The sequence below is a fragment of the Bos taurus genome, chromosome 14 (genome assembly GCF_002263795.3).
Source record: "Bos taurus isolate L1 Dominette 01449 registration number 42190680 breed Hereford chromosome 14, ARS-UCD2.0, whole genome shotgun sequence".
Lineage (NCBI taxonomy): Eukaryota > Metazoa > Chordata > Mammalia > Artiodactyla > Bovidae > Bos > Bos taurus.
The window spans coordinates 1760496-1782983 of NC_037341.1; the positions used below are offsets into that span (position 1 = coordinate 1760496).

At 59.6% G+C, this 22488-nt stretch overlaps 1 protein-coding gene across 21 annotated transcripts in view; it reads left to right on the forward strand.

The window, feature by feature from the left end:
* The window catches only part of LOC101905222 (maestro heat-like repeat family member 5), a 28089-nt gene that overhangs the window by 2866 nt on the left and 2735 nt on the right, over window positions 1-22488 (forward strand). For 12 of the 21 annotated variants that reach the window (XM_059874398.1, XM_059874396.1, XM_059874397.1 and 9 more), the window contains exons 3-23: window positions 1433-1679; window positions 3407-3555; window positions 4748-4834; window positions 5290-5406; window positions 5791-5910; window positions 6409-6555; window positions 7511-7633; window positions 7722-7798; window positions 8396-8531; window positions 14189-14284; window positions 14785-14889; window positions 15598-15733; window positions 15836-15930; window positions 17083-17232; window positions 17767-17921; window positions 18889-19033; window positions 19211-19395; window positions 19737-19874; window positions 20087-20198; window positions 20447-20590; window positions 21146-21322. In XM_059874398.1, the coding sequence (XP_059730381.1) occupies window positions 1595-1679; window positions 3407-3555; window positions 4748-4834; window positions 5290-5406; window positions 5791-5910; window positions 6409-6555; window positions 7511-7633; window positions 7722-7798; window positions 8396-8531; window positions 14189-14284; window positions 14785-14889; window positions 15598-15733; window positions 15836-15930; window positions 17083-17232; window positions 17767-17921; window positions 18889-19033; window positions 19211-19395; window positions 19737-19874; window positions 20087-20198; window positions 20447-20590; window positions 21146-21322 (2679 nt within the window). In that variant the 5' untranslated portion in view covers window positions 1433-1594. Of the gene's footprint in view, window positions 1-1432; window positions 1680-3406; window positions 3556-4747; window positions 4835-5289; window positions 5407-5790; window positions 5911-6408; window positions 6556-7510; window positions 7634-7721; window positions 7799-8395; window positions 8532-14188; window positions 14285-14784; window positions 14890-15597; window positions 15734-15835; window positions 15931-17082; window positions 17233-17766; window positions 17922-18888; window positions 19034-19210; window positions 19396-19736; window positions 19875-20086; window positions 20199-20446; window positions 20591-20828; window positions 22404-22488 lie in introns of those variants that run through there. The other 9 variants (XM_059874393.1, XM_059874395.1, XM_059874394.1 and 6 more) reach the window with 7 other exon arrangements.

Consider the following 22488-nt stretch of genomic DNA (forward strand, 5'->3'; position numbering starts at 1 on the left):
GTGTGCTGGTCAGGAGGGTCTTTGTGCAGCAAGCGTTTCTGCAGGGGGAGGGGGGCTGAGGGGGACCACTGAGGGTGGAAGGAGGGCAGTGGCTGCTGGGCCACCGGGGGGAGCCCTGAGGCGCAGGGGAGCGGAGACAGGGCCTGGCCGGGGGGGGGGGGCCCGGGGAGTGACCCGTGATGGGGGGAGCCCTGAGGCGCAGGGGAGCGGGGACAGGGCCTGGCCTGTGGGGGCCCGGGGGAGTGACCCGTGAGGGGATGCGGCCAGGAGGGTCGGGACTGGAAGGGCTGGTCAGGTGTGGTTCAGGGCGGGGGGCTGGGGTGGAGGGTGGGCTGGAGCGGGGAGAAGTGGGAGGCGGAGGAGACCCTGAGGCTGGCAGGAGGAGGTCCTGAGCCGCAGGCCGGGTGCGGCAAACTGCAGGCCCTGAGAATCGGGATGGCCCGCGCCCATTCTGGGGGCTGGGTTGGGGGTTGTGCGGCTGGATGCCAAGCGTTCTGCTGCGAGTCCAGTTGCAGCACCCGCCTTTGTGATCAGGGAGGGGGCTGGGTTGTGGACTGTGGGAAAACACTGAGCCTCCCCCACACTCGCCCCTGCTGCAGGGACCGAGCTGGTGGGAGGCTGGGGAGATGCAGTGACAGGAGAGGGGCCGGGGGGCCAGAGCTGGAGGTCAGGCCACAAATAGTGGAGGGGCATCAGGGCGTGCGTGAGGGCTGGGCGCCTGGGGACAGAGGAGCCAGGGACAGTTTCTAGGAGTACTTAGGAAAGAGGCTGGAGGTGAAGGGAGCAGTAGCCCCGTCTCGGTGCTGGTCACCGAGGTCCCGCCTCCCAGGGAGGGGCTGCACAGTCCGAGAAGGAACACCTGCCCACTCTGCAGCCGCTGCCTGGGTCCAGGCCAGTGGAGGCCCAGTGGGGCCTCCAGGAGGCCACGAGCCAAGGTGGCAGCCTGTGGTAAGAGATGGAGGCTCGTCAGAAACGCAGATTCTGCTGTCCCAGTGCCTACAGGCCCCTGCCGCTCCGCATGCTGGACGCCACTGAAAGTACAGGCGGGGATGGAGTCCCCAGGGCACCCCATGGCTGCCCCAGGGTCGCCACTGCCTCCCAGAGCGTGTGGCCTGCCCACCTAGGCCCAGATAAGGGGGTCACAGTCTGGCAGTGACCGGGCTGGGCGCATTGTACCCCAGGAAAGTCCCGCTGAGCTCCTGCAGCCTGTCCTCATGGCCCCGCACTCCTGGCTGCCCCTGTGGGGGCCACACCTGTGCTGTGCATGTAAGGATGGTGGGCAGGTGGTCCCTGCCATATGGACTCTGTATTTGAATCACAGAGCCCCTGGGGTGGGGAGCCTGGTGGGTAGGCTGGGGCCCAGGGGCCCTGGTAGTGTCGGGGGACCTCAAATGTTGGCCCAAGTTAGGAACCAGCCCCTCCTCTTCCCCAGGTCCCGTGGAGGCCTCGGAGCTGCTGACGGGGCGTGGGGGGCCTGGCCTGGTCTGGAGTAGCTGACAGAGGAGGGGCTGGCCACCCTGGCCCTGCTCCTGCAGGTGTGAGAGAGGCTGCCCTCTGCCCTCCCAGGACCCGTCCTCCCGGAGTGCCACGCGCCATGGTAGCCGCACCCAGCGACGGCTTCCACCGCCCCTCCTGGAGGTCCAACCGCCTCTCGCCTGAGGCGCAAGAGCTGGACGTAGGTGAGCAGGGCTGAGCGGGACCTCGGGAGGCCTGCTGAGCTGTCCCTCCTGGGCCTTGGTTCCCGTCACCATGGCCAAGTGTCAGCCCCACACACACCCTCCCTTCTGGGGTTCCCTCCTGACACTGTGTGGGTGAGCAGCAGACAGAAACTTCTGGAAGGGCTTCGGCAGTCTACCAGGGGCTGGAGCTGGCCCGCGGAGCCTCACCCAGCACCTTGCTGTCCCCGTCCCCCGAGGCCGCCCGGGCTCTGTGCTGCCTTCCTGGGGTCCTGGCGTCTCGCACCTTCGAGGGAGGCAGAGGGTGGAGTCAGCCCTCGCCGTTGCCAGTCAGGGTCTGGGGACGCAGTGCTGGCCTGAGAACCAAATGAACACAGTCGTTTTGTGTTAGTTTGGGGTTCCGGTGCCTGGCGGGCACAGATCCTCAGCAAGCGTTCAGTGAGCGAGTCAGCGAGTGAGCTGGTGGGCAGGCAGGCAGCTTCCCCTTGCTGGTCAGAGCCAGCAGTGCACCCCCTGCCCCATGACAGGCACACTCACTGAGACGGGCCCTGGCTGTGGGCCGCAGCAGGGGGCTTCTCAGAGCAGGCTGGGGAAGGTGGGGGCCTGCAGAAGGCAGGGGACGTGGGCACCGCGGGGCCCACGCTACGCATGACCACCTGACCCGAGCACCCGACCTGTTTCATTCCCCACGAACACTGGCTTCGCAGCCTTCTGGTTTTTTCTGCTGGAAGAAGTATTGATTATCTGTGAAAGTGTGGGCCATTTGGAAACCAGTCCTCACCGCTATCACAAAGCCTTCTTCTGCTCATGAGAGAGGACTCCTGTCTCTGAGTGGTCTTACATGCTTTTTATTTGCACTTGAGAAGAGTTGCTTGATCACCTTTCTAAGAGGACAAATTGCCGCCTCCCCCACCCCTGCAGCACGAGGGCGTCTCTCTCCACACTCTGGTTGTCTTTGTCTAGAGAAAGACCCTCTTCCCTGGTTTTGGTCTGCAGTCCTTTCATCACTGGTGGGGGCGGGGGCTGCCTTGTGCTTCATTTATTGGCCAGAAGGCTTTCTTCCGGAAGCCCTGGCTCCATCCCCTTTGTCTGTATTCCAAACAATGGTGCAAATCCTTACCGACTGACTGACAGGTGTATGGAGAGTAACCTTGGTTACAGAGGTCACGAGTGTGTGTTCCGGGTTTACTGGTGGGTTGTGATGCTGCCCGGGGCCTGAGTCCATGTTGCTGACTCTGAAAGCCCCCTCTGTGGCTTCTGCCTTCGAGCTGTGTGTAGAAAGCCTTCTCCCATCCCAGGATTCAGAGGCCCCAACCCCTGTTTCCGCTGTGTGTTGACGGTTGTAGTTTGGAGACGCAGCTATCGGGATGCGCCGCCCTTTCCTCGGGCGGGTGCAAGGAGCAGGGTCAGGGTCCAAGTTAGGTTTCGGCCCCGCGTGGTTGGCGCTCGTCGCCCCCACGTCCCCTGTCGGGGGCTGCACTGTGGGCCCCTCTCCGGGCCCGGGCCCTGGTTCTTCCCCCGCCTCCAGGTGGAGTCAGCCCGCGGGAGGCGTCTGCCCTCGGTGGGGTCTTCAGAGCCTCCTGGCTGTGTTCCCGCATCTGTCCCGAGGGTGCCTTGTGCACCAGGCGGTTGCGCTGCGGTGACTGCGGGACCCAGACGGGGCAGGAGCCCTGAGGCCTGCGCTCCTCGGCGTCTGCACCACTGCCTCTCTGCGTCTCCGTGCTCTGCAGACCACTCAGGCAGGGTGGTGGCGGAGAAGCCCCTGCGCCGCAGCCCACCGTGGGAGGAGGCCATCGTCAGCAAGATCAGGACCATGTCAGTCTCGGAGAGGTGCCTCATGCTGGAGTCCATCCTCTGTTGCCTCCAGCAGCACAGCCAGGTGGGCGCTGAGCTCCACCCTCTGCCCGGGGTGGGGGGCTCCCTCTCCACCCTCTGCCCCGGGGTGGGGGGCTCCCTCTCCACCCTCTGCCCCAGGGTGGGGGGCTCCCTCTCCACCCTCTGCCCTGGGGCCTTCCTCTCTACCCTCTGCCTGGGGTGGGGGGCTCCCTCTCCACCTTCTGCCCTGGGGGGGCTCCTTCTCCACCCTCTGCCCTGGGGGGGGTGCTCCCTCTATACCCTCTGCCGCAGGAGGCTGCCCCTCCCGACTCTGCCCCGGGGCCTCAGAGCCCACTCTACCTGCTCCAGTCTTGATATCCCTGACACCCGGGGCATGTTCAGGGGAAGGTTCCCAGAGGCAGGAGGGAGTCGTGACGGGCACATGTGAGGGCAGGTGGGTGCCTGTCAGCTGGCCGAGCGCCTGGACCCCTCAGGGAACCAGATCCATTCGCTGCTGCCCCTTGGGGGCTCCCAAGGACTGGGCGGCGCTGATGCCCCTCTGCAGGACACAGGAGACACCATGCTCAGGCCTCCCACAAGGGTCTCAGGCTGACCTGGGGTGCGGAGCCAGGTCTTCCCTGACGCCCCCCTGCTCCAGCCCTCTGTCCAGTGTGAAGGCCTGGAGGTCGGGTCACGGCAGGGCAAGTGTGCTTACATGGGGGCCGCGGCGGGCGCCAGCACAGCTCAGCCTCGCCCCCTGGCTGGCGGCTGACCCACTCCCAGGAGCCTGGCTTGAGAGTGGGTAGAGCGTCCAGCCAGGGGAGCAGCCCTGTGCAGAGGCCCTGACACCTGGAGACAGCAGCACGGGCTGGGGACACTCTCTGGAGACAGCACGAGGCCAGCCCTGCTCACTCGCGGGCGATACCACAAGGCCAGCCTAGCTCACCCGCCATGATAAGGGTTTAGCCTCTGTCCTATGGGTAGCAGGCCACCAGGGCCCACGCAAGGGTGGGTGTGCTTGGAATGAGTCCCTTGGAGGGTTCTTGGAGGGGTAGCAGCCCCCACCCCCTCCTTACCCTTTCTGGGATGGGTTGTGTGTTCTCTGCCCACACACGGGGTCACTGCAGTCCCTGAAGACTCCCGGTGGACTTGGCCTCCAGCTCCCGGTGGCAGGCCTGCTGGGCCCGTCTGTCCTGTGCACTCTGGTCTCTGGGGGGCTGGGGGCTGGGGTGGCAAGCACTGTGTTCTGCCTGCAGCTTGTGCAGAAGGTGAAGGTGTCAGATGCCAGTATCCAGGAGGTCCTGGAGCCCTTGAACCTGGACTTCAGTTCTCCTCTGGAGAAGGTCGGTGCTACGGTCACCCCCAGGCCCACCCCTCCCCAAAGGCCGACCCAGCCCAGAAAGTACTGGAAAGGCTCACACCTTGGCTGCTCCAGGACCCGACCCCAGGGCAGGAGAAGCGGCCAGGCCTCAGGGACGTGGGCCTCGGGGCACTGGTGCCCCTGTGCGTGCACCACTGCGCGGCCCGTCCGGGCCTGGGCCTGCCTTGCCTGCCCCTCGCAGGCCCTGCGCCCTTGCAGCACGGCGATGCTGGTCCCATCACGTCATGCTGCCCAGTGCTGCACGGGCTTCTAGAAGATTCTGAGTGCAGCCTCCACCCCACCTGAGGGGCAGTGGGGGGCGGAGGGGCCTGGATCTGCCAGGGGTCCCTGAGATGAGCGGGCCGGGAGGCTTAGCACGGAGCTCGGAGCGGGCGCCCGCCAGCCCCACACAGAAGGTGCTCTCTCCCCCTGCCCTAGTCCTTTCTCTTCCACTTGTACGGCGTGATCCTCAGGGAGAGTGCTGACGCCAACATGGTGAGGAAGCACGTGGTCCAGCTCCTCGAGCTGTCCCACCAGTCATCCAGCGACCGGGAGGTGGGTCGGAGGCCCCAGGCACCTCAGCCCCTCGGGTTCCCTCAGGCCCGTGGCCCGGGCCACCCTCCCGCTCACCCGGCTGCTTTGTGACCAAGGTCCACGCCACCCTCCCCATGGGGACTCTGTGACTCTAACAGCACCCCAGCCCTTTTGCAATAAACACAGGGGCCACCGATGCAGGCGCTGACTGTAAGAGTGGGGACTGCCCAGGGCATGTCCAGGCTCCATCCTGGCTGTCAGCCCCCGGGGTGCAGGTTATCTCGGGCAGGTGCAGCAGCCCTGCCAGCCACTCAGCAGGCACGGGCTGCATCCTTGGGAGGGGCGGGTGGTCTGCAGGGCGCTGCCCTCGGGGACGGGCTCCTGAAGGGGTCCTCTGGCCCCCAGGGCATCTCGCTGGCCATCGGCATAACGTCCAGCTCTCACCTGGAGCAGGTGTGGGGCAGGCTGGAGCACCTGGGCCGCACCAGGTTCCTGAGGTCTGCCCCCCTGCCCCTGGAAAGCCAGGTAGGAACAGTGGTGCGGGGATGGGGGGGGTGGGGGCCTGGAGCGTGTCCCTGGTCACTGGTGCTGTCTGAGCCTCAGTTTGCTCATGGAACCTGGGGAGGCGAGTGGTCCCACCCAGCCACCTCCCTGAAGGGCTGGAGCGGGGGATTCACGCCTTCCTGTCCTGGCTGGCCAGGCCGATGTGAGCCTTGCCCCGGGGGCCCCACACAGGGGTCTCCAGAGCCTGGGTCAGGCTAAAGGTCAGGGGCTGAGGGGCCTGCTCTGACCTCAGGCAGCGTGTACGGCCCTGGCCACGTCCTCACTAGGGTGCCAGGCCTGGGGGCCACGCTGAGTGGCTCCACTTTACCTGCCCACCCTGCACGGGCGCCTCTGCTCAGAGAAGACGGGCTGCTCTAAGGGGCCGGGGTCCTGGCAGGGTGGGTCGGGGGAGCAGAGGGCTTGGCGGGCCCTTCTCCCTGCCCGTGGCTCCGCTTCTGACCGTGCTTCCGGCCGCGGCAGCTGGAGCCAGACCTGCACTGGAGGTGGGTGAGCAGCACTGCCCTGCTGTGCTATGGGCAGATGGCCATGCACGCCGGGAAGCAGGTCCTGCCCTGGGTGGACAACATTGCCTCCAGGATGGTGTACTACTTCACCTGCAGCAGCCACGTGAGCCCTGCCGGGCTTTGGGCGGTGGGGGGTGTGAGCGTGTGTGCGCGTGCATGCATTGTGTGTGCGTGTGCATGAGAGCGAGCAAGCCAACCCTTCCAACGTCCAGTCCTCGTGTCCACTGCCTTGCCCATCGATGGTTGTACTAATGGCGCCTGGAAAGTAGTGCCTGGTGAGGAGTCGGTTCTGAAAACTGGGAGCAGGGGCTGAGCGTGAGGCGTGCTGGCGGGGGCTTCCGTCTCCAGGGCTTTGGGTCCTGTCCTCATCAGCAGCTGACCTCTGACCCCGGCCCACTCTGAACCCTGACCCTGGTTGCACACTGAGTGCTGACCTCGACCTCAGCACGACTTTTAGACCCTCACTTCTTTTTCTCAAAAATGTCACTGCGTGAGAGCAAGGATGGGTCAGTGCAGACTTCCCACGGAGGGCTCCAGGCCTTTTAAGCCAGGCGGTGTGTGCACGAGTGTGTTCTGTGTGTGTTGTACGTGAGGTGTGCCTGTGGGCTGTGTGCTGTGCGTGCCACATGCACAGTTTGTGTTCATGTAGGTGCACTAGGGCTTGCTGTGTGTTACATGTTTTGCAAGCTGTCCACGTTGCATGTGTCATGTATGCACGTGGGCACTTTCTGTACATGTGTGCGTTTTGTGCGCATGAGGCTGTGCTGTGTATATGTGTGGACGTGCGTGGAAGTGGATATGCTGTGTGTGTAGTGTGTGTGTTGTGTGTGTAGATGTGCTAAGAGCTACGTTGTGTATGCTACATGCATTGCTGTATGTGCCTCACACATGTGGTGTGTGTGCTGAGGGTGTGTCCTCTGTACCGTGTCTATGTAGCGGTGCTGCGTGTGCGCTGTGTGCACTGTTCATTGTGGGGTGCTGCCTGTACCCGGGCCAGGCAGGGTGAGTGACAGCTCGCCCTGGGCCCTGGCGGGGCTCCGGTCTGTCTGTCTGGGCAGGACAGCACCCTGAAGGCGAGCTTCCTCTCGGCCTCCATCATGCTGGTGAAGGCTCTCAGTCGGGAGAGCAGTGCCCGGAGCTACAAGTTCACGCAGACCCCGGAGCTGATCCAGTGTCTCCTGGTCAGTGACCCCGGGGGCCTGTGCAGCGGGGGAAGGCCGGGCAGGCAGGTGGGCGCCTCCCCCATGCTGGCTCCCTCCCGCCCCCCAGTGCATCCTGGAGAAGGAGCCCAACTTTCTGGCCAACCTCTTCCGGCAGAAGATCATATTGGTCATCATGGAGCTGAGGTAATGTCTCTCGGGTCCAGGAGCGAGCACAGCCAGGCCTCTGAGTTCAGGTGGGGGTCAGTGTGCAAGGAGACAAGAAAGATGTGAGTGAGGGCTAGAGTGGTGGGCCTGGCACCAGGGGCTGAGCGGAGCCCAGGAGCCACAGGGTCAGGGACAGGTTTCCCTTGCTTCTCATCAAGGTCAAGGTTGATAACGGTGGCACATACTGAGCCCTGACTCTGCTCAATGCTGAGCCCTGACCCTGGTCACACATGTTACATGTTTAGCCCTGACCTTATCATATACTGCGCCCTGACCTGGTCACACTGACCTCTGGTCACACTCTCAGTCCTGACCCTGGTCACACTCTGAACCCCACCCTTCTCACAAATTGACCCAGATCCTATTCACAGTGTTGATACTGACCCCAGAATCATCCCTCAGTTTTCTTACAATAAACATCACTGAGCTCAAGAGAAGTGAATGAATGAGTTGGGATGGCCCTTCCAGTCAGATTGAACTTCGTGTTCCCCTCGGCACCCCACCCCCACCCTCACCGAGCCAGAGTCCCTTCCCTCACTTTGGATGGTGTCAGCCTCTGCCGGCCATCTCTTCCAGCCACTTACGGCCCCGACTCAAACCCACGGTCAAGTCCAGAATCTTGCAGACCTGCCTGCAGAGCTTGTACAACCTCCCACCCGTGGAGATGCTGAAGACCAGCTTGCCGCCGCTGGAGCTGGCCCCGGACGTTGTGGTGACCGCCCCGCTCCTGGGGTGGTGGTTCCGGGTGCTGGGCCACATGGGCGAGTGCGGGGAACAGAGCAGAGAGCCCCAGGCTCACTTGCTTTTCAGCCCAGCTTCACGCAGACTTGCTTTGACCTTGGAAAAACCCTGGATCTTTGGGCTCAGCCCCCTCAAATGGGGCTTTGTTCTCCATGCCAATAGTGTTCCATGAGAATCAGAGGGTGCTGGGGTGAACGCACAGCCGGAGATGAGCGGCCAGGCGTCCCTCACCCCAGGCCCCGGGTCTGGCTCGGCATGGTCTGCTCCCAAGGTCCCGCCCCTGCGTGAAACACATGCTCATCACTCCACACACCTCACTCAGGCTCACCTGCATCCTTGGGCACACCTGTCACAAGCCCTGCCTGGAGCCGCTGCCAGCACGGGCACCTCCTTTTAAATTTCAAATTAGTGTCCTTGCTAGTTTTTTTCAAGGGGATTGTAGGTGCACAGAATCAGATGATCATAATCCTTGGTTGTGATAGACTCCTGATGTCAGTCCATGTTATTAGGTTTAGTTATTTACAGTAACAAAACATGTTACCCCAAACCAAAGCTAGTACCTTGATGATAACCTATAAGTAACCGTATATTCCCGCATCTCATCTCCTGCCTCCTACAGCAACAGTTTTAAAAAGTTGAAGTCTAGTTGATTGACACTACTGTGTTAATTTCAGGTGTACAGCAAAGTGATAGTTTTATATGTGTGTGTGTGTGTGTGTGTGTACGTGTATATATACACATACATGTGTGTTCTATATTATATACACACATGTAGGTACACGTGTACATATATGCACATATACACACATGCATATAATATGTGCATGTTATATGTATACACACACACACATACACACAGATTATTTTCCATTGTAGGCTATTACAAGATATTGAATATAGTTCCCTGTTCAATAAGTAACTCTTTGTTGCTTATCTACTTTACACATAGTAGTTTGTGTCCGTTAATCCCATACTCCTAATTTGTCTCTCTCCCCTCCCTTCCCCATTTGGAAACCATAAGTTTGTTTCCTGTAGATTCCGTAGGGTTTGATGCATGGCTTCTGCGAATAAAGGCAGTTGTCTTCCTCTCCAATCTCGATGCCTTTTCTGCCTCATTCTCTACTTGCGGCACACCCTAGGACCTCGAGACGGTGCTGGCCAGCCGTGACGAGGGCAGACGCCCCGTCTTGCCCCTGATCTGAGGGGGACACTCCTGTGTTTACATTCAGGCATGCTGCTAGCTCCTTGTCAGGACGAAAGCTTCCCTTCCCTTCCGAGTTCACTGCGAGTGTTTATGAGGATGGAGGTTGGGCTTTGTCAGATGCTTTTGCTACGTCTACTGTGATGATCGATTTTGATATATTTTCATTTTCACTTAGTTCAAATACTTCCTAATTTCAGTTTAGATTTTTTTAAAAATTTGGTCTATGACTTATTCAGAAGTATGTTAATTAGGTTCTAGTTTAATCTTTTTTTTTTTTCCTCAAATAAAACACTTTACAGAAGTGTGACTCCTTTAAAATGTATTGGCCCAGATCACAGGCTATGTCGGTGAACATGCAGGGCGCACGAATGGGCCGCGCATCCCGCCGTCCCTGGGGTTGCCCACAAATGCCAGCTAGGTGAAGGGAGGGGGTCGCGCTGCTTAAATCTCCTGTGCGCTCGCCAAACTTTGTCTTCTATCAGTGACTGAAAGGGGTGTGGACATCCCGCTACAGCTGTGGGCTGTCTCTGTCCTGCAGCCGCATTAAGTTTGCTTTGTTTATTTTGAAACTCAGTTCACTTTGAAGCTTCGTTCCACACACACTTTGGACACGTGTCCTCCCGGGGCGCAGATGCCGGCGCCCTCACGGAACAGCCATCCTTACTGCAGGCCTTACTCTGCTCTGGAGTCAACCGTCTGATGCTAGTGTAGCCTGGATGTGTCAGCATCACAGGACTTGTTCCTGTTAACTTATTCGTGTCGTAATTTAAGGTGTCTTTTTTTTTTTTTCCTATAGGAAGCATGCAGTTGGGTCTTGCTTTTCTATCCAATCTGGCAACCTTTGCCTTTAACAAGGGATGGTCATGTTAAACTAACTACACATCAAGATAGTTGGGTTTCTGTGACCATCTGACTGCTGGTTCCAATTTGTCCTGTATCTTTTGTTACTCTTTTTCTGTTAAGTTTCCATTTTATCTGTGTTTTTGGCTTATTTGGAACAGCTCTTTGTTATCTTACTAGTTATTTCAGGGCTTTCAGCAGACATCTTTAGTCTATTGCTGTGCACTTCAAGTGATGTTACCCCACTTCACATGTGGGGGCTCCCAACAATCCCTGTGCTCCAGTGTCATATGTTCGTTTCCACACATGTTACCAAAGCATTGGTATTCTTTTTGCTTTAAACAGCCAGTTATCTTTTGGGCTTCCCTGTGTCTCAGAAGTTAAAGCGTCTGCCTGCAATGTGGGAGACCTGGGTTCGATCCCTGGGTCAGGAAGATCCCCTGCAGAAGGAAACGGCAACCCACTCCAGTTATCTTTTAGCAAGATTTAAATAATGAGAAATGTGTCTCATATTTGCCAACACAGTTCCGTTTCGGGAGGCCTTTATTCCTTTTTGTAGATTCAGATATTACATTTCCATCCTGCATGAAAGTCCTTTCATCCAGAGACTGGCCTTTCAAAGATCTGACAGTTCCAGCACCTTGGCTGTCCTCTATCTGAAAAGGCCTTTATTTAGCTTTTGTTAATGAAGTGCGTTTTCACTGGGTATACAATTCTAAATGGACAGGTCCCTCTTTTTTTTTAGTGCTTCACACACTTGACCACTGTCTTATCACGTAGTTTTATCCCCCAAAATCTGCTGCCATCCTTAACTTTGTTCCTCCAATAACAGGTCTTTTTTCCTTTGACTGTTCAATTGCTTTTTGTTTTTTTTGGCACTTCCTCCTTAAGACCGCTTTTAAGCAATTCTGTATGGTAGAGCTTTTGTAATTTTCTTCCTGTTCCTTGTTTGGGAGTTTGTTGAACTTGCTGGGAGTTTGTTGAACATCTGGAACTGTGGACTTATCCTTTTCTCCAAATATGGAGGAGTCTTGGCCGTTATTTCCTCACACGCTCTCTTCATACACCCCACCCCATGTCTCGGATGCGTCCCCAGTGCACGCATGTTAGACTGCTGGAAGTCGCCCTGCAGGTCACTGATATTCTGCTTACTTTCTTCTTTCTGCCACTTTGGAACTAGGAATATATTTTTGTCTGGGTCCTATGTTTCAAATTTCACTAATCTTTTTTCTTTGACATCTGAATTTCATCCCATGGTATGTTTTTTTATCTCATACATTTTGGTTTTCATCTTTAAAAGTTCTATTTGGATCATTTTTTCATATCTTCCTTGTCTTTATCTTACAAATTCAAACTTTCCTCTAGTTTATTAACATGTGGAATACAGTTATAGTAACTGTTTCAATGAGTTTGTCTACTAACTCTATTATCTGTCATTCATGGGTGGATTTTGATTATTTCTCTTTCAATGTGGGTCATGTTTTCTTGCTTCATTGCATACCTGGTAATTCTTAAACAGATGCGAACCATCATCAATGAGGTCTGTTATGTGCTGTAAATTTTTGTATTCCTATAATTATTGGGGGGCTTTGTTATGGTACACAGTTAAATTAATTTTAACTCTAAACTCTAAACCTTTTCAGATCTTTAAAAAAAAAAAAAAAGTCTTTGCTGGTAGGCTAGAGCAGCACTGATTCTGGAACTCCATCTGCCTCAAACACACCTCTGGACTCTGCCCTCTCCCCATGAATTAAGACATTCTCTACCCAGGCCAGTGTGTGCAGGCCCAGGCCCAGCAGGCAGCTCTGGGGGCCTTCTCTCCCATCCTGGGGGGGGGTCCCACCTTCACCTGCTGGACTCGAGGGGACCCTCTGTTCTCTGTGCACCTCTCCCCTCCCTGGTTCTCTGTTTTGTGGATGCCAGCAGCCTTGACCTGCAGTGACATACCTCCATTGGGAGGGGGAGCAGAGGGCAGATGGACCTGCCAGTGCTGGGCCCTCGGGCCCCAGGGTCTGAGGGGAGAGGTGCTCATCACCTCTTTGATGCCCGTCTTCCTCTACAGCACTTAATAGCAACTCAGTCTCAAACTTGTTTAGGTGTTTATTTTTCTTCTTCAGTCAGTTCAGTTCAGCTGCTCAGTCATGTCTGACTCTTTGCAACCCCATGGATTGCAGCACGCCAGGCTTCCCTGTCCATCACCAACTCCTGGAGCTTGCTCAAACTCATGTCCATTATGTTGGTGAGGCCATCCAACCATCTCATCCTCTGTCGTCCCCTTCTCCTCCCGCCTTCAGTCTTTCCTGGCATCAGGGTCTTTTCAAATGAGTCAGTTCTTCGCATCAGGTGGCCCAAATATTGGAGTTTCAGCTTCAGCATCAGTCCTTCTAATGAATATTCAGGACTGATTTCCTTTAGGATGGACTGGCTGGATTTCCTTGCTGTCCAAGGGACTCTCAAGAGTCTTGTCCAACACCACAGTTCAAATGCATCAGTTCTTCGGTGCTCAGCTTTCTTTATAGTCCAACTCTCACATCCATACATGACTACTGGAAAAACCATAGCTTTGACTAGACAGACCTTTGGCGGCAAAGAATTGTCTCTGCGTTTTAATAAGCTGTCTAGGTTGGCCATAGCTTTTCTTCCGAGGAGTAGGCGTCTTTTAATTTCATGGCTGCAGTTACCATCTGCAGTGATTTTGGAGGCACCCCCCCAAATTTTTCTCCTTAGAGTTTTACAAAATGCTCTTGCTTCTCTCTGACTGGCCAGGGAGAGGCTCGTGATCAGGAACCAGGCCTGCTTTCTCCTGCTGCCTCCTGCAAGTGGTGTGATACACGCTCAGCACGCACCCACTGAAGAAGACAATGGATGCATGGCTACTGAGCTGTCATTGCGAGGGTGCCAATTGTACTTCTGGTTCCTATTTGCATTACAGCATAGACCGTCTCCTTTGAACCTGGAAAATCTTTGGTCCCAGGCGGCAGATTGCAGCATTACTATGCAGAGGAACAGCCACGGTTCCCTCATTTCAACCAGGCTTTATTGAGTGCTTGCCACAGTCACTCCCACCACTTGGCGTGTTCACGTGGCATGGACCACAGTGACACAATCACTTACTCATTCAACAGTCACCCAGTGGCTCCTAATGCCGAGTGCCGGCAGGTCTGCGGTCGCCACCGCACGAGTACTGGGGCAGGTCTGCGTATGGCTTTGGGTCTGAGTTCAAATATCTGGGAACATGCACCAAAAAATGTTCCCAGGGAGAAGCAAGAAAGGGAGAGGAGAGAGGGCAGGACTCGCCCCGGGACACGGGTTTGAGCAAACGGAGGACATAGGCCGTGGAGACCGGATCCGGGAGGTGGGAGGGCCACAGGGAGCTGTCCAAGGAGCCAGAGTGGGGCGCTGCCTGCCTCCCGGAAGCACCCGTGGCTCGTGGAGCCCTGTTTCCTCCTGGGGTCTTGGAGGCAGATTTAATACTGCCACAGGCTATAACACGAAGAGTTGGCATCTGTGGGGGCACCCTGTCTGTGCTCACCCCCGAGGTGCCTGGTGGAGGCCAGGCTGACCAGCTACTCTCTGGCCACCAGGCGCTGTACCAGAAGTCCATGCAAGCGCTTGATCTGCTTCTCCAGGCCTTCATCTCTGAGAACGAGAGCATGGATGAGATCTGCTTCCTCCTGCAGGTGAGGGCTCCCAGTGCCCACCCCACCCCGGGGCCCACCCAGGGAACATCCCGCAGGTGGAGGGCCAGGAGGGCAGGTCAGCCAGTGTGCCCCACACATGTATCCAAGTGCTGGGGTGTTCGCCTCTTCCCTCAGAACAGTGCAGACCCTGCAAGGAGCAGGGAGGCCCAGTGCCCTTACCTCCAGGAGCTCCAGGGCAGGGAGGATCAGCCCCTGTGGGCTCTCCTGCAGCCTGGAGAGGCCGTCCCTCAAACACCATCCTCCCTCTGCTCCCCCTGCACAGCCTGGGGCCTAGGGGGACACCACTCGCCCCCAGAGCCTTGGGAGCACCGAGGGGCAGTCATGTGGCTTCACCCTAGGGTGCCGGGCTACTAGACAGGTAGGAAAGGGTAATATGCCTCATAGGCTGTGAGCCATCCCAGCCACGCCCCATGTGGGTGGGAGCTGGGCAGGAGGGTGGGCCTGCAGGCTGAGGTCCCTGGCTCTGGCCTCCACCCCAGCACACGGAGCCCTGGCTGAAGTCGAGCAAAAGCTATGAGCGGAAGCGGGTGGTACAGTCCATCTTCCTGCTTCTCAAGTATGTGGCAGACTACGTGAAGCTCAGCGTGAGTGCCCCGCCGGGCCCCCACACCACCTCCTGTCGACTCCCGCAGTCCCTGTCCGCTGAGCACAGGGATGCTTGGCGGGCGCTGGGGCCCAGACACCCTCCCACCAGGAGCCCAGTCCTGGGGTGGAGGTCGTGGTTCAAATAGAACAGGGACGACCTGGATTGAAAGGCTCCCCGTAAGCAAGACTGGCAGGAAAGAGGGGGAAGCCGGGGGCTACCTGGAGCCCTCAGGCAAGGCCCGACGGAGAGGGCAGTGTTTGAGGACCGGGCAGCCGATACAAGGACCAGCTGGAGGAGCACTTAGCTGAGAGCTCTCAGCTCCAGGACCAGTAGGGCAGGGGGAGCCAAGACACAAAGACCTGGAGGGAAGGGGACGGGCCCTGGTGTAGTCACCCCACCCTCAGCCAAGGCCCCAAGCTGCTGAAATACAACAGTAAACAGAAAAACATCCCAAAGCAGCCAGAAGGAAAGAGTGCACACACAGAGGCGTGCACACACACACACAGGGAAGGAAGGACAGGAAGTCCACTAACTTCCTGTCAGAAGCAACGAGGAAACAGGGGTCCTGAAGGTGAACAAGGGCCCCTCTGCAGACGTGGCGCCAGCACCCAACCCGCAAGACGCTGAGCACAGGAACCGGCTGAGAGCTGCAGGGCTGGGAGGGACGGTGGAGGCCGGGCGGCTGCTCACTGCACACCTCCCCCAGGAGGAGGCCATGCCCTCGGGGCTGGGCCGCCAGGTGGGCCTGCTGCTGCTGCTGTGGCGGGACAGGGACCAGCTCACCCAGAGCCACTCCCACCAGTGCGTCTACCTCTTCCTGCAGCTTCTGATCCAGCAGAAGGGTGAGCCATGGGGCCAGGGGAGGCCTCCCTGGTGGTATGGGGGGAGGGTGTCGTCTCCCAGGCTGCAGGAGGCAGGCCTCCTGACCCAGTGTCCCACCGCAGGGAGCACGGCAGAGTTCATGCATCTGAATAAAATGAAGAACTTTGAAACAAAGGCTCACAAAGATTCAGAGCTGAAGTTCTACAGTTTGGTGAAGGTGAGGGCTGGGAAGGCTGGAGGGTGCTGGCAGCTGGCCCGGGGCTCCTGCAGAGCCCTGGACTGCCCAAGAGCACAGGGTCAGCCTGCCCATTTCACAGATGGGGCCAGGGGAGGGACTCTGCAATCTGGGCAGGGGTCAGGTTAGCAAGCACCCAGTCCCCAGAGCTCTTACCAGGGAAGTACCCCGTCTTTCTTCCCCTTAGAACTCCGCCCCCGCCCCGCTCACCCAACTGTGACGGGGCCCCTTAGGAGACGCAGAGTCTGTGGTCTCACAGACATTTACAGAACCTCCCTTCCCAGCATCCTCTCCTTCTGGCCCCCCGTGGCCCCCCACTAGGGTGACAGCTGGCCTTAGCACCCCCATCCCTGATTAGGGCAAGCGGGATGGCTGGTCTCCCTTCTCTCGCCCCCTCTGCCCCCCGATCCCCACCCAGATCACGTCCTCGGGCTCAGCTCTCCCTTTGAGTTGGACTGAGATTCTAGGGCTTGGGTTTGAGTCCAAGCTGTGCGCCACTGGTTGAGTGCTCTGGTGGGTCGTCGAACTTTCTGTGCCCGTTGTCCCACCTTCTGAGGGAGCCTCACCGAGCCCGGAATCCAGCCGCTCTCAGCACAGGCTGGGACGGGAGCATGGATGTCCCTGAGGACCCTCCCCAGAGGCTCACAACCGAGAAGCCCATCCCTCTAGTGGGTTCCCCAGAGGCGGGGCCGGGGCAAGAGTCCCAGTGCCCTTGACCGAGGAGTGGGGAGGGCTGAGCAGGGCGTGGTCTCAGCCCGGCCCTGGGGGAGGCACCAGAGTCAGCCCCCACCTCTATCCCAGGCTAGGGGTCGAGCACAGCTGCTCGCTCTCCGACTCTGCAGAGCAGTTTCCCAGAGAAGGAGCAGCTGTGAGCCTGCAGTGGCCACATTTCTGGCTACTGAGCGGCGGTCCACGGCCTGTGGAGGCCAGCCGGGCCGGCACCGACAGCCTGCTGGGGGTAGGGGTTCAAGTGGGGCCCTCCTGGGGTCTCTGCAGTCTGTGCAGCTGGTGCTCACTCTGTCCCTGGGTAAGAGCACAGCCCAGCTTTGTCTCCGAGCACACACTGGGACGGCCGGGATGGTGGCTGACCGGGGGAGGACCCCTCGGCCCTTCAGCCCGGCCCCTCTGCTGCAGACCTTGGCCGAGCACCTCACGGTGGCGCAGCACACGCAGCTCGTGCTCACGCTCCTGCAAGGGCTGTGCAGCCACGACTCCCTCAACAGCCACCTGGCCTCGGAGCTGCTCCTGACCATCATGGAGGACCGCAGCATCAAGCCAGAGCAGGTGGGCCACCAGGCGGGGGCCGTGCGCACCCCAGGCCTCTTCACTGAGGCCGCCTGGGCCCTGGAAGCAGGAAGTCCTGAGGCTGCTCTTGGCCATCAGCTCTGGTCGGCACGGCTGAGCTTCAGCCAGGCCCAGGGGTTCCCACCTGGCTGGACTCCTCAAGGTCCCAGGCCCCTGCCACAGGCAATCAGAGAGGCACCCTGTCTCTGTCACAGTCTTGTCCAGCAAGAAAGAGAGAAAGGGGCCCCACCCCTGCCAAGATTTTAACTGCCCTGGTCTGACTCGGCCAACCTAGTCCACAGCCCACTCGGAAAGTCACCTTCCGCAGCGAAGGCCAGGCCCACTGGCCCCTTGAGCTGATGTCCATTTTCACACGAGCCTGCAGCAATGGCGGGCTCAGCCCAGCTGGGGGCATCCCCCTTGGGGCCTGTACACGTCCAGATACCCCACTGGCTGCAGGCGGGGATGCCCTCCTGGAGGAGACCAGGCATGGGGGCTGCTCCGAGGCTCTCGTGGCCCACCCTCCCTGCACAGGTGGCCGAGATCCTGCAGGAGCTGTTTCAGGAGCTGCCCTACATCGTCTTCACGAGCATCCTGCAGACCACGATGAAGGCCGTGACGGTGCTGGGCACGCAGCACACGCAGCAGACCGTCGAAGTGATGCTGTCCCTGTGCCCTCCCTCAGAGAGGTAGGTCACTTGCGCCCACAGCCCAAAGGTGAACATCTGTCCATCTCCGTGGTCCACCCTCCAGTCCAAAGACACATCCCGAACTGACTCGGTTCCTGGGAAGGCAGAACTGCCCACGCACTTCAGCCTGACCTCACCCACTGCCTAGACTCCAGAGCCAGGGCGGCCAGGGGTCTCTGAAGATGCGCCACGCTGAGGGGCTAAGGCAGAGTGTCCCAAGAGGGGCCCCATGGCATGGATGCATCCCTTCAGGCTCAGAGAGCTCCCAGGAACCAACCTGCAGAGGGCGGGGAGGTCAGCTGGGGAACGTGACAGCACTAACGAGCCCCCAGCAGCTCCTGCCACTGCCCAGCCCGGAGCACACCATGTCCCAGCCGCCCCCTGGGCTAATGTGGGGTTTCCAGGAGCCATACCGTGAGGGCCATAGCGTCATGTTAGAAACACAGCCTCCGGCCAGCCCCAGGGTAGCTGAGTCGGCAGTGGGATTCTAACCTGATTTGAGTGGTGTGTGAACTCTGAGGTCCAGGGTGCTGGAGGTCACAGTGCCTCCTGAAGTATCTCGGGGAGCAGCAGCCTGCTGTGGGGTCAGCTGTGCCCCTGACATGCACCCCAGGGCTCACCTGTCCCCCAGGCTGCTAAGGGGTGCACCCTGCTGGGTATGAGCCCCACTTTACAAGTGAGGGGACAGGCAAGAGAAAGACAAGGTTTGCTCACATCCCGGGCAATGGGATACGAGGCGGGGTTGAGTGTGAATACTGGGGAGAGCCAGCCCAGACAGAACTTCAAGCAGGGCCCCCCCCCACCATGGGTCACCGGAAGATAGCTGCTGGACGCCCCCAGTCTAGGGGCTTCCCTGATCCTGCAGAGCCTGGCTACCTCCACTGCCCTGCTACCCTGGGGTCGTGTCCCAGTGGCCCCTCACCCAGAGTGGCCAGCCAGCTGGCGGGACTGATCCCTGCCTCCCCAGGCAGGTCATGCCCCTGTGGAAGGCCCTGGCCACCAACAGCCGGCTGGCCCGCAAGGTCATCACGCTGCTCTACATGAAGCTGAAGCTGCGGCCCCCCCGAGAGCTCATCAAGGTCCCGGTGCAGGCCGAGCTTGTTTCCCTGCTGGTGAGCCCTTCCCCTGCACCCCAACCCCTGCAATGGAGTCTGACATTCAGGGGCCTTGGGGAGGCCAGGGTGGTCTGGCAGAGGGTTTCCCCGGATGCTGAGTCCCAGGGTGGGGCCAGCTCGAGGCTGGCACCAGACCCTCCTCAGGGACCAAGGGCAGTGCCTGTCCTGCTGCAGGCCCTGGGCACCATTTATGAACTCCTCTACATACATGAGTACAAGGCCACGGTGCGCTGGGCCTTCGCAGGGATCCTCCTGGGCCTTCTCACCCAGCTCCACTACCTGTTTGAGCTGGATGTGGTGGAGGGCATGTCCGACTACCAGGAGGAGGCCTTGGAGGCCAAGGCCCTCAGCCCCTGCAGGTGAGATGCAAGACTCAGCCTCTGGGTCCAGCCCTCTCTCAGGACCCCAACCCACACCTTCTTTCTGGCTCCTTCCACTCACCCCTAGAAGCCCTGTGGGCAAAAGGACCGGGGCTAAGGGCTGGGCACCCACCCAAAAAGGATGAGCTCTGGTCCCACCTGGGGGTCCAGGGTGGGGAGCAGGGGACTGAGCAGCAGACCGCGACCAGAAGGGCGATTCCTGCAGGAGGGGCGTGTGGAAGGAGGCCGCTCACCCCACCCAATTGGGAGAGCACAGGTTATGCTGGAGAAGTGGGCCCTTGCCCTCTTTCACCCCATCTCAAGACCCGTCTTGCCCCTAGGACATGCCTGGAGGCCCTAAAGGGTCTCTTCTGGACCACCAATTACTGGGAAGTGTTCGCCCACCTCAAGCTGCTAAGGGGCTGGGAGCTCTTTGAGCACCTGGAAACCTATACCGAAGGGGTGACCCTCCTGGCCAGGTAAGCTCCAAGCCTGGGAGGGGCCTGCCCCAGACCGCACCCCCTGATGGACCCCCACCCCCACCCCCCGAAACTCCTTATTGGGACCCTGCACTCCAGACTGAGTCACCTGGGCCATCTCCCTGAGTAAGGAAGGTCTGTTGGGGTAGAGGGGTCCCCTTGGCCAAGGAGGGAGACTTCATGTCCCCTTGTCTGCCTCCTCCATCTCACAGGGCCATGGCCCACTACGACTGTGAGGTCAAAGCGGTCTTGGGGCAGGCGGTCATTTTCCTGAAGAGCCCTGAAGAACGGGACAACATCGTAGCCATCCTCATCATCACAGAGGTCAGCCCCTTTTGGCCACGCCTCACCTCGGCCCCTCACCAGTGCCCTCTGGCCCTCAGGACAGAGGATGGACTTCCATCCCTACCCCTGAAACACAGGCCCCATAGCTTCCGCCTCCCACGTCAGGTCTACTTGCTGCCTGGAAGTGCGGCTGTGCCTCTAGCCCCGCTGCCTCATGCCAGGCTACGGGCCCATCTCCCCTGGCAGCTGTAAGTAACTGGAGACCTGACTGTGCCGCCCCTGCCTAGTTTCTCAGTGGCCAGGAGCTCACCCAGTACATGTCTCGGAGAACCATAGACAGCTTCCTGAACCTGGGCCTCAACAACCCCAACCCGCTGGTGAGGGCCATGAGCCTAAAGGGCCTCAGCAGCAGCCTCATGCAACCTCAGAAGGTGAGGAGGGAGCAGGGAGGAGGCTTCAGGGAGGAGGGGGGCGCGGTGGAAAAGAGCCTCCGCAGCAGGTCACCTCGGAAGGGGTGGATGAGGAAGGCACGGCAGGCCGGGGCTGGGCGGGGCATACGGGGAGGGCTGGGGACACCCTGCTGCACTGGGCAGCGCCGCGGGTCCTAGACTTTCTGGACCGCAAGGGGCTCAGCGACTTTGAGGTCCAAGACCCCGGCCTCCTTTCCAGGTAGACATCCCTAACCAGAGGCACTCCTGCCAGGTCGTCCATCCATACTCCACCCAGACACCGAGAGCTCACACCTGCCTCTATGGGGACGCCCTTCCCTCTCCTGCCCTGTGGGCCTCCAGGCACACGTCCTCCTCCAAGACCCCGGCTGGGGCCTGGGGCCGGGTCTCCACTGGGCGCGAAGGGGGTCCAGGAGTGCGGAGGAGAGGTGGCCTCAGCGGGGGACTTGGCCTGGGGAGGTAGCACCGGTGGAGAGGCGGAGAAGGGCATTGCGTAGGCCGCAGAGCGGGCCAGCGGGTGGCCGCGTCTCTCGGCAGGTGGTCCTGCTCCGGAACCAGTTGACCGGGCTGCTGGACAGCTTCCTGAAACCCCAGCCCCAGGACCTGCTGGGCCTGATGGAGATCCTGGGTGACGTCCTGCACCACCTGGGTGCCCAGGGAATCGGCGCCGTCAGCGTCAAGATGGCTCAGCACCTGCTGCCGCTGTTTGAAGCCGTGAGGAACCCCGTGCCCAAGCCTGCCAATCAGAACAGCCAGAGCCGCCACACCTCACGCCCACCCCACCCCTGCCAATCAGAGCAGCCACAGCAGTGAACACCCTCCAATCAGAGCAGCCAGGGCGGCTAACTCCTGCCAATCAGAGCAGCCAGAGAGGTTAACCCCCTCCAATCAGAGCAGCCGAAGCTGCTGCTCCTGGCGTCGTGGATAACGTCCACAGGTGGAGCCCAGCGGGAACCTGGCCCAGGGCTGGACGGTTCTGTGAGGCCTTGAGGCCTCCGCATTCCTCACCCAGAAGTGGCGGTGGGCTGGGAGCAGAGGGCAGGGCCCGCCTAGGTTCACACGTAGAGAATGAGTGGGGGCAGGGTAAATGGTTTCAGGGGTTCTGAATAAAGGAGGGGCTTAAGAGTGGTGAGGCTTGAACTGAGGCAGGGCCGCTGGGCCACCAGAAGGACCTCAGGGATTGCGGGCACAGTCCTCAGGGACTGTGTGTGTGTGGGGGGAGGGGGGGTGGGTAGGCAGACTGTGCCACCCTTCACGCTGTGTCTAGGAGATCTCTGGGACTGCTGTCCCAAGGTGGTCTGATGAAGCTGGAGGAACTGGGGCGCAGAGTAGGATAGTGGGGTTCAGCACTCAGTGTGACCCAAGAACAAAGGCGCTGTTGTCAGCCCCTTGCCATAAAAGGGGCAACTGAGTCATGCACGGAAGAAGCCTTGCTGAGGGTCACAGAGCTAGCGGGTGACAGAGCCGGCTCCGGGGTCTGTGCTCTAACCCCCGTCCCAGTCTCCCTGGGAGTTGGAGGTGTGGTTGCTGGCAGCCCGAGGCCCCCAGAGAAATAGCACAGGAGAAACACCGGCGTAAGAGGCCAACCCAGCAGAAGGTGGCAGCTATGGGAGGGGGCAGCAGGAGCGGGCAGCCAGGAGAGAGGGCAGCCAGCCATTGTGACCCGTGCTGGGGCAGCCTGGGCAGCAGGGCCGGGGGGTGGAGGGAGGGGTTCGGCTCACCCTGTGCTGAAGAGAGCAGGCGTGATGGCACCCACTGGCCACTGCCATCGCTGGGCTGGAACGGAAGGTGAGAGGTGGGTGGCAGCAGGCAGGGCGAGTGGCCTGGTGGGGCTGGGGCTGCAGTGGGGCCTCGGGCGCCAGCAGATTGCCTGGCTGAAG